The sequence below is a fragment of the Austrofundulus limnaeus genome, unplaced genomic scaffold (assembly GCF_001266775.1).
Source record: "Austrofundulus limnaeus strain Quisiro unplaced genomic scaffold, Austrofundulus_limnaeus-1.0 Scaffold13, whole genome shotgun sequence".
Taxonomy (NCBI): Eukaryota; Metazoa; Chordata; class Actinopteri; order Cyprinodontiformes; family Rivulidae; genus Austrofundulus; species Austrofundulus limnaeus.
Genome location: NW_013952415.1, coordinates 1948224 through 1959171, shown reverse-complemented (window position 1 = coordinate 1959171; position 10948 = coordinate 1948224). Strand labels below are relative to the sequence as shown.

The 10948-nt window shown below is 39.9% G+C and overlaps 2 protein-coding genes across 3 annotated transcripts in view; both read right to left on the bottom strand.

The window, feature by feature from the left end:
- Positions 1-131: 131 nt before the first annotated feature.
- Positions 132-7969, bottom strand: bnip3lb (BCL2 interacting protein 3 like b). Of its 2 annotated transcripts, none has more exons than XM_014002444.1 (6): positions 7711-7969; positions 5072-5276; positions 2905-2983; positions 2733-2836; positions 2463-2612; positions 132-1834 (listed from the first exon to the last, which is right to left on the bottom strand). In XM_014002444.1, the coding sequence occupies exons 1-6, from the start codon at positions 7763-7765 to the stop codon at positions 1786-1788; spliced, it is 642 nt and encodes a 213-aa protein (XP_013857898.1). In that variant the 5' UTR covers positions 7766-7969; the 3' UTR covers positions 132-1785. The 2 variants fall into 2 exon arrangements, with proteins under 2 accessions (XP_013857898.1, XP_013857899.1); XM_014002445.1 differs by having other exon boundaries at positions 5072-5273; positions 7711-7968.
- Positions 7970-9345: 1376 nt separating this feature from the next.
- Positions 9346-10948, bottom strand: part of ppp2r2ab (protein phosphatase 2, regulatory subunit B, alpha b) — a 12679-nt gene continuing 11076 nt past the window's right edge. The window contains exon 10 of the mRNA XM_014002443.1: positions 9346-10594. Coding sequence (XP_013857897.1) covers positions 10315-10594 — 280 coding nt within the window. The 3' untranslated portion in view covers positions 9346-10314. The remainder of the gene's footprint in view (positions 10595-10948) is intronic.

Below are 10948 nucleotides of genomic sequence, written 5' to 3'. Positions count from 1 at the left end.
TAGATTGTTTGTTTAAAATTACTCATCAGAAAACTGATTTTTTAAATTTACTCCTTTTTTAAACTAATAAAAATAACAAAAAAAGTTACTTTTGTCTTTGATTACGTTTTTAAAAAAGCATAAATATAAAAATCGTTTCACTCAGGTCATTTTTATTGACAAAATCTTTTCAGTTTTTCCAATGTGGCAGGAAAAAAAAAAGAAAAAATGATAATTTATCAGCTTTTCATTCTTCAGGCCCTGAAACATTAATTTTTTATCGTTTTTTTTTTTTTCAGCACTTTTTAAAAACATGATTTGCATTCTGTGTTCAAAACCCTCTCCGACACCAGGGGAAAAACAAAAATAAAAACACAAACACAAGTCCAAAACAATGCAAAGTATCAGCTTCACAAGCTTCAGGAACAAAAAGCAGAAGCTCGAGGGTCACACCAAAAAAAGACAAGAAAATTTCAAAATAAAAGTCCTTTGTGCCGCTAATCCTTAAAGCTAATCTTKTCTCTGTCTGTAAAGTTAAACACCAAAGTGTTTTCTGATGAGGAAGCAGGGCGGTTTGAAACGAACTTAGTGTAAAAAATAAAAAAAATTTCAGTAAAGGCAGCTACAATCACCTTTACGCACTCATTACACGTCCAAACCTGTCAGCGCGACGCTGGGCATGCACGTAAACAAAACAAAAAAAATATTTAAAAAAAAACACTGAAAATGTTTCGTTTTACTCCTTGACACGTTGGAGTGAAAGACTAACCCTACTGGATGTTCAGTCCTTAAAAATAGCATCTCTGAACTTCAGATCTTCAAAGAATCTGTTTATAGAAAAGTAAACTAATTTTATCTTTTTTGCAAAATCCTTTTTAGATAAAAAAAATTAAGATACCTTAAAATATTACTTTCATGTATTACTGAGCTCCGACGTTGAAGGTAAGCAAAAGCTGATCACTAGAAAAACTAAAAAAGGGCAGTTCATATCATAAACAATATCTTACCTGCTGCAGATAGCTCACTGAGTGACAAGCTAACAGCTAGCCTGAGACAAAAGTGGATTTCTACCATTTTAAAACAACTTTAATTTAAAGAAAGTTATTTAATAAAGCTTTAAACATCGTCGGTTCTTAAAAAGTTTTAATTTCGCAATTCCGAACATTTCAAGCCTCAAATATTCCCATTTTTGWGTCACTTGGGCATCAAAACAACTGTAAATTTAATTTAATATGTTTCTTTTATTTGTACGCTGATGTTGACGTTCCAAAAGACATCTGCAACAGGTAAGATTGGCTTTTTCTTCTCGTCGTCTTAAAACAGCAACAAAAAAAGGGTTCAGGTAAATATAGTTTGTGCTCCTTCGTTTGTAGTTTATCATCTCGATTTTAAAAAATGGCCACTTTCAGTAGAAAGACATGATCACGTTTTCAGCCTGCGTGAATTTTGGTCAGGATAGAAGTGCTTTGGTGGGGGGGGGGCTACTGGTGCAGGTGGCACAATCTGTGGTCTGCTCTGTTAAACAACACCCCCCCTTATAAATCACATGACCTTGATCATTCATGAAAAGCTCAGACAGTTATTTSAAGGATATAAGGCTGGAGAGAAGGGAAAGGGGGCGGAGCATGGAGAGAGAAACCAGGTGATTAAAAGATAAACAGAGGAGGAGATTTCTCCTGAGAACATGTCAAATCTCAGGGTGGGGGGGTTGAGGGGGGAGCAGGCAGGATAGAAGGACAAGAGGCAGGAAATCAGYAAAACTTCCTCCGGCGTCGACTCCTCAGGCACTTTTCTTCAGTTTGGGCTTCAGAAGGAGCTGGCCGGGGGCGTGGTCAGCCTCTTCCCGATGTACACACTGACGAAAGAGGAAAACATTCCTTTATTATTATTATAAAAAATATAAAGGCTACAGTTGTGTTTGTGAACCCAGAGAGTCCAGCAGGGATTTTATCAGAACTAAAGCATATTAAAGACTCGTTTATTCCCCGACATGTTGAACATTTTCTGACTGAACGCAGCAGATTACAGCACCATGTGTCATCGCTGACACGGCACTCCTGGGAGTGTCGGAGCTCCGTCTGAGGCAGCAGGTGTGCAGCAGCTGAAACCAGCAGCTGAAACCAGAACCAGCAGCTGACCAGGGTCTGGAGCTGAGCAACGGCGCCACCTGCTGGTGTTTGTGGACGACTGAGGCTTAACGACTGAAACCTGTGGTCCTCAAAGACCGGGATTCAGGATTCAGTCGGTCTAGCTGCTTGTGAACAAGTGAGGAAAGGTTTTAAAAAACGTTTTATCAGAAATAAATTAAAACTATCAATTTGCAACATGTTGATTAAAAAACACATTCTTGCTGTGCACAAATCAGAAAACAAGAACTGATTTTTCCAGAATACTATTTACGGACATATTTCTCTAAGGTTTTTGCGAACAGAAAGGAAAAGTTTCGACTCCAGCAGAAAACGTGTTCTCGGCTGMGGTCTTACCCCAGGCCCAGAGCCAGGATGTGCGATAGCAGCAGCGAGGGGATGAAGACTTTGAGGAACTCGGCGGAGAAGATGCCTCCCTTCTTCATGGCTCCCGTCTTCCTCATGCTGAGCGTCACGGAGCGCCGAGGGTGACGGAAGTGAAACTCCCTGAAGAGACGAGACGCAGCTGATGGACGGACTTTAAACACGTTTTACTTCTGCACTATAAAAACTGTAAAAACGTTCAAGCTAAACAGCTAAAATGAGTTTTTATCTGTTTTATTTTACTTGGGGGGAATGTTTTCCGGTCGACTGGACCAGTCAGCAACCCAGTCTGAGTCCTTCATCAGGATGTCCATGTCCCTCTCTTTGTCCAAGGTGTCCTCTTCRGACTACAGAAAAAGACAATTTTGTCAGAACAAAACGGGTTGGAGTCTAAATAAAAAACAGCTGCTCTCACCTGACTGTCTCTCCTGCTGGTCGTGTCCACGTCGAACATGATCTGTCCCGCGTCCTGGGGGGAGTGGGGCCGCGGGGGGCTGAAGACAAACCAGGAAGTAAATCATCCGTTAACGTTTTTTTTCCTCACGACGTTCAAACATCAGGCTAATTTTTTWAWATATTTATTTTTATTGACAAGTGTCAGTTTTTKAAAACTTCGCCCACGTCTTGCTCAGGGTCGGTCGTACGTTCTATTAGTCGCGGTCGATGACATCGTTTTGTAGCCGATCCACGTTAAAACACTTTCTAAAARTACTGTTTTGAGTTTAAGAAATGTTGTTTATATGAACAAAAAGACGAAACGATAAAAAATATCACTGCCTAAGTACACAAAATAGATATTGTTCCCCCTTTGATAAAACTTCTAAAGGAGGTCTTAGCGTTAACATCAAAGCCTTTATGCCCTCTTCAGTGGGGTGTACCACAAGGCTCCGTTCTTGGGCCTCTTCATTTTTCCTCYACACCTGCTGCCACYGGGTGCTAATTTTCAYAATCATGCCATCTCTTTTCATTTTTGTGCTGATGGCCGTCAGATTTACTGGTCAGCGTCTACCGACTGCCTGGTTGACGTCAGGAAGCGGATCGTCGCCGATCTGGGACGCATAAACTCAACTGTTAATTCTTGCTTTTTTTTTCCCGTAGAGACAGTCCAAACTAGGGATAAATAATTAGTTGACTTACGATTAACTGTCGAATAATGGTTTATTAGATTAAAATTCCTTCCATTCGGTTAATTGAAAACATCAGTTTAAACTTTATTTCGGTGTAGTTTGGCTGCCATCCAGTAGATGGCGCCATTGCTCCCTCAGCCTGGCCTTTTTCCACCCTGGCCCTGTTGAGCTGAGCGGAGAGCGGCCTCCATGTTGGCAGCGTCATAATTAAATGTGTGAGTCTTTAGTTTTATTTGCTACGCAACAATAATAATGGACTAAAACAAACTTGAAGGAAAAGTACCGAAGACTGTACCGGACAATCCAGCGGTATGACGATAAAGACAATAGAGGACGACAGAATGGTAAGCTAACTTTAGCTAATGTTAGCTTCTTCTTGTTGAGTTTAACTCATGTGAAAGAAAAAAAATTAAGTCGCTACAAATAATTAACGTGAAGTTAATCTCATCTGTGTGACGTAACCTGGCCAGGGAACAAATCAAATTAAATCAAATCATGGCAGCCCAGCTAAGACAGAAGCAGAGGGAATGTAAATAAACAAATGTCAGTACTCATTTGTACTCTCACATCTTTCAGGGATATTTTATCATGTTTCTAGTTTGTTTTTGAGTTCATCTTTATTATAAAATATTACCCTGTGTTTAAATGATAGTTTTTCATCTTCAGGGTGGATTAAGTGCTTATATTCTCTTTTTTTTTTCTCCAAATAGCAACTTAAAACATTCCTGTTTGGTTTCATTTTATAAATATATGTCCAAGTTTAATAATGTGAGAGAAATCCACATTTCTCTGTTCATTCAGTCAGTGTTTAACACAGCTGGCACAATGAATTGTAAATACTTTTTTTTAATTTAGCATTTTTAAAAATTAGCCCTTCATGTTACAGAAAGACACTTGATTCAAGAGAAATGTCAGGTTTTTAGTAAAATGGCCGCTTATCAATTAATCGGTAGTCAATCAATAAGATCAACTTTAGATTAGTTCATTAATCSATAACTTGCATCCCGAGTCCAAACTGTGAGTTCATTACTCTGAGCATCTCTACTGTTTCTGCTCATCTGTTGTTATTGTTACATCTAATGGTAACATTTACTACATCGATGCGTCTCATCCTGTCCTCTGTGGCCCTTTTGTTGCTCGACTTTGKGCTGTTTAAGTGCTTCATAGATAAAATAAGTAAAGTATTGGATTTTACAGGAAGTGGAAGCTGACAAAGCTAAGTTGAATATTTGACCAGTTTCTGTTTATTTCAGAGCGGTTTGCTGATATCGTATCATCTYATCTCTAACATGAAAACATCCTCAGGTGACTCGCTGACAGCTGACAGTCCGGTTCACAGATAAGGTCTGGGTTACAYAAGAACATGTGGCAGCAGGTTGAAGCGTTTGTTTTAATAACACTTTAAATAAAAATATAAACTAAAAGAAGGAGAGATCCTCTGAAGCAGTTTTCAACCTGTCGCAGGACGAGTTGCTGCGGCTCGACTCGTGCTGGGCGTCCAGCAGGATCTTCTCCATGTCCCCGTTGTGGATGGAGGACGAGGACGGGACGTGCTCCAGCCCCCCCACTATGGCCTCCTCTTCCTCCGCCTGAGGGAGGGGCAGCGAGGGCAACTGGGCTTGGTGGGTTCTGTTCATCTCCAGCTCGACCCAAGACCCTGCTGGGAAAAAAAAACGTTTAAAAAATGAATAAAAACTGCATCCAGAGATCTTTAAATGTCTCAAAGGATTCCTTAAATTAAACCAGGCTGAAGCTGAACTTGTGTTGATATAAACTCACTTCCTGTTCAGGAAGATAAAATATTTCTTTAATTTCAGAATCACTTCAGACTTCTTAGTTAATTTCTGGACCTTTTTTGTTATATTTTAGTTGAAACATTTACAACAAATACAAGTTCAGCAGTTTTGTTTTGGCTAATTTTTGTGAGAAGGTTGTAGCTCGTGTTAGCGTAGCTAACGATGTTTAAACTGGAAGTAAAAAAAAAAAAATAGAAAAAAGTTCATTATTTGACCTAATTGTATTTATTGAGGACTTAAGTCATGATTCTAAAGTAATCTATACAAATAACTGATATAACGGCCATAATTTATACAATTTACTTTAAATAAATTAGCTAAAAATCCAAAACAAACAAAATTTGCCTTCATTGTATTTCCTGGTTCAGCTTCTTTCTACCCTTTGATTTTAGGACGACATGTCCAGCAACAAATGAAAAAAAGCTTCTTTTTTTTTTTTTGCCAAATTTGCTGCATTAATTTTTTTCCAGTGTTCATTTATTTTCACCGTCTGTGCTAAATAATTTAGTCTAAAGCTGAAAAGGACTAGAAACAAGTGACATAACTGCTCCTTGCTGTAGTTTTCCTGAAGGTTTCCACGATCCACTGAGTGAAGGAAACAAAGAAGGCCAAAGGGAAATGAGAAAAGACAGAAAGATGTCAACAGTTATTTCCTGATTCGGAGCTGCGGGGAGGCAACAAGTCGGTCTGAGCCGCTGCAGGATCGAGGCTCTATTTATTGCTGCGTGATGAGATGGCAGTAAACACTCGTCTGTGTGTGTGTGTGTGTGTGTGTGTGTTTGGACAGCTCTGCTGGGAAATATAACTCTGTCCTGGTTCGTACGTGAGCTGCAGCATGCACTCTTAGCTAAAAAAAACAAGCAGAGGAGAAAGACTCTTTAAGCCTCATAAAATAAAGAATAAACTAAAAAAAATGTCCACATGAGCAGTCCAGTAATGCTGACCCCMCCACCAAAAAAACCCATCAGCTCAACGTTCATCCCGTGGATTACACAGCAGACCACGGTCCATTGTCTCCACATCACGCCACAACGTTCTGGTCGAAGAGACGGCACCGAAACCGTCTGCGTTACGTGTTGAGGATGCCTCTCTGCTACTACCACACCAAACTCCGGCTCACTGTCTGCAAATCTGACCTAGCTACAGTTTCTTTGTGGCGGCCATCTTGAAATCTTGAACCGAGTTAACACCAAAGATTTGATAAAAGTCCAACGACTGGTTTGTGAGACATTAATAATTAACAGTGCTTGCTGTTTTAAGGGTATCTGTCTCAGCTACTACCACACCAAATTTTAACTCCATATTTGTAATAATTACTGACTTATATCCATGTTTGGGTTTGCTAAAGTGGATAAAGTCGTGGCGGCCATCTTGAACTGAATTGCCGCCAAAAGCTCCTCGCCTGTTATTTACTGTGTTTCACTCAATTTAATCCAGTGGTTCATTAAACACAGAAAAAATTAAAATATGTAAATATTAGGATAATTTATTGACCAAAAGATGATCATTTTATGGTTTAAGTGACAATAAAGTGCATTTCCTGCTCACAGTTTTAACTAAACTCTATAATTTTCACTCCTGCAACATGTTATTCTCCCACCCACCATTTTTCCTGTCCTGACCATAAATAGKATGCCAAGTCAGCCCCTCAGTGTTGTAAGACCTGCACCAGARGCCCTGGCCTGTCTGAGTCAGTGCAGCAGTGCAATAAACACCCTTTTGTTTATGTCTCCAGTGATCAATGCAGGCCCTAATTTACATCTCAGCTGTAGCACTTAAAAAGTGATGTCAGGGATGATGAAAATCTCCAGTAAACATGGTAAAAACGCATTTTTTTGCCAAAATATAATCCATTTTTTGACAATCTTGAGAATTTGAAAATACATTAAAAATAATCATGTGTACTTTGAGTTATTTCCATCGTTTAAGACGTTGATATAAATATTTTTGATTGTAGCAGCTTATGTTAGCGAGAATATCAAGTATTATCTCCCGACGACTGCTCAATCTTCCATCTGTCCTTGTTGACAAGCTTTCAGCCCGCCTCCAGCCTCTATCAGAACCAAACATTGGATCTCTCGCCTGTCAATCAAGCCTGCTGCAAGCCCATTGGTCCACACACCGTCAATAAACACACAGTTCTAGTCCCGCCCCCTTCGGTAAAGCTTCAGAAAATGAAAGCTTTAATAAAAAAAAGGCGTTCATAAAGATGTATTTTAGTTATAAGTACACACATAAATACGCTAACAGAAATATAATCAAATGGCGGGCTTTTTCTGGAGTAGCGACTTCGCTTACCGTTAAGTCCCGAGTCTCCGTTGTCTGTGGAAGCGATGTTAGCAGCGTCGGACATTGTGGTTCCTGGTGAGGAGGCCGGGTTTCATGAAGGGTTCACGTCAATGCAGAACGCGAGCTTCTATCTCTACACATTCAGGCGCGCTTTTAGTCACCACCGAGCGGCTCGTCTTCAGCCCTGTGCTTCAGAAGACCGCTAACCTGAAGCACAGCCGAAGCCGTTTGTTTTCGTAGGTTAGCTGCTGGCCTAGAAGCATCGGAGGTGGACCAATCACAGGCGCGTAGAGGCGGGGCTAGGCGATGACATGACACAAGCTGATTTATACCTGTATGGCAGGCCGATGTGATATATAATTAAATCACTTATACTGTTTCAAACACTCTCGTTCAAGTAATCTTAACATCCATCCATCCATTTTCTGTACACGCTTAACAGTAAAAACTAAAATAAAATGCAATTACATTTCAGTCTCCACAACTGAGATATCAGAAAATAATATAACCATAAGAAAAACGGCATTTTCTGAGTTCTAATTGACTTGGTGAAAAAACCAAAATTTACTTTTCACTAAAAGAGGCACACAAGTTAGCAGCTTAGCTTAGAATCAAATGAAGGGCTAGCCAAAAGCAACGGTATATCTTAGCTAGGAGTGAAAAAGCTAGCTAAAAGCTAAGACAAACACGAGACCAGCAATGGGTAGGAGGGTACCAAGAAGCTAAAAATAGCAAGCATTTTTAATGGTAGCAAATAGCTAGCTAAAAGTTAAAGGTAACAAAGGGCTAGATTAATGTAGCAACAGGCTAGGAAAAARTGCTAAAATGTTAGCTAAAACTAAAAGTTTCAAACCAGCTACAAGTATAGATGAACAGCCAGTTAAAAGCTTAAACTAACAAAAGGCTAACTAGAAGTGAAAAATAAAAGACGAGCTAAATGTAGCAGAACAGCTGACTAGAAACCAAAAAGGACCACGTAAACGTAGATAAGGACTAGCCAGAAGCTAAAAATGACGAGGCCAGATAAAAGTACCAAACGGCTAGCTAGAAGCTAAAAACAAGATACAACTATAAGGTAAATGTAACAAGATCAGATGAACATAGACAAAGACTAGCAAGAAGCTAAAGGTAAAATGGGCTAGTAAAAGGCTAGCTAGAAAGTTCAACCAGCAAAAGGCTACTAGAAGCTAAAAGTAATGAGACCAGCTAAAAATAACAAAAAGCTAACTACCAATAAACAGTGGCCAAGTCAGGAGAGCTAAATCTGCATTGAAAAAGCTTGTTTAACTATTATATGATAAATCGTCTTGCCATACAWTAAGGACAAATTACACAAAGCTGTGTAAGAAAATAACTCACACGGGATATTACACTGCAGAGCAGCAGTATATCAGCCTCCAGTGAGAGTATAAACAAAGTACTGTGACCTCAGTGCTCATCCATGTGAATGGGGACACGCGTGCCCCCACGTACACGGCTGTGGCACTAATCACACATGTGCTTACAGTTTCCAGTAACTAAACACCCACATGCAGACTTAAAATACTCACCATTCAAACCTTTTCATCAGAAACCCTGTAAAAATCAAAGCAAGTAATGTTAATGTAACAAAACATTTAAAAATAAAAAATAAAACCACAACGATGCAAAATAGTTCCTTTATTTTTCCTTGTAGTTATACATTACTAGAGGCATCAACAGCTTAAAGTCCACATTTTAAATACGTGTAGACATGAAGCAGCATTAACGTCTGCAGTAGTTAAAATAAATTATTCAATGCCTCAAATAATGTATGTTTTTATTTTTTAAACTGCAGTCTAAGACATCCAAGTACTTTGTTTAGGTGCAAATAAAGTCCAGTGTCAAATCCCTGTTGTGAAATACTGCGGCGAGCAAAAACGATGAGACGATACTTAAGAGTACGTTTAAAGGCCCAGCTTTGTTTTACAAAATGGGACGGAACACGTCTGGTTTCTTTTTTTAATATGAMAATCATATCTTCACATCGCTCATACCTGACTGTTTTTGCACACTACAACAAAAAAAGAAAAAGGAACCAATGCAGAAAGATGTCTCATTAAAAAAATAAAATAAAATAAAATAAAAGCTCTGTTTTAGAGCCTGAGGCACCTCGCTGAAAATACGCTGAATTTAAAATCCTGGAGGTCAAAATGTGAGGGTAAAAAATAAAAATAAAGCAACCGAGCATACTTGACTGTTCAGTATGCATGTTTTAATAAACAAAGAATAAGGAACAACCTACAGTCTGATGGATGACTTACTAAAAAAAAAAAACTTAGAAAATAAACACTACAATGGCACATGACAATAAACGGGGGGAGGGGGCTAAACGTTATTTTCTACAACCGAGCTGTTTAAGGGTGCGACGATATAAAAATAAACGTGGTCAGAATTTAAGGAAACGAAACCCACATTATAAAAGAAAGGAGACAAAACGGGGATTGGCACCACGTCACTGGAACAACAAAGGCAGACGTCGCTCCGCCTCCAACAGACCCACGATGGGCGAGAAACGACTTCTGTCCACATCTGGAGCCGGTCCGGTCCGGTCCGACCGGAGAGCGACGGGGAGCGATGCCAGCGCTCGTCCCGCTAGTTCACTTTGTCCTGGAATATGTAGAGGTTGTTGGTGGTCGCCACGGCGATGATGTTGTCCTGGGGGTGCCAGGCGGTGTGCAGGATTTTCTTGTTGAAGTCCAAACTGTCCACGCTGATCTCGTCCTTCTTGCGCTTGCCCCCGGTGCAGACCTTGCGGGGCTTCAGGACCTGCATGGGCTTGCTGTTCTCGCGGGACGCCTCCAGGGTGATGTCCCGCCGGTGGCCGCGGTCGAACATCCGGAAGAAGTTGTTGTACGAGCCCGTCATCACCACGCTGGCAGAGGAGACACAGACAGACTGAGATTAAACATGTCGGATTAAACAAGTCGGATTAAAACAAGTCGGATTAAACAAGTCGGATTAAACAAGTCGGATTAAACAAGTCGGATTAAAACAAGTCGGATTAAACATGTCGGATTAAACCAAGTCGGATTAAAACGAGTCGGATTAAACACGCCGGATTAAACACGTCAAATTAAACCAAGTCGCATTAAACCAAGTCGGATTAAACCAAGTCGGATTAAACACGTCAAATTAAAACAAGTCGCATTAAAACAAGTCGCATTAAAACAAGTCGCATTAAAACAAGTCGCATTAAAACAAGTCGCATTAAAACAAGTCGCATTAA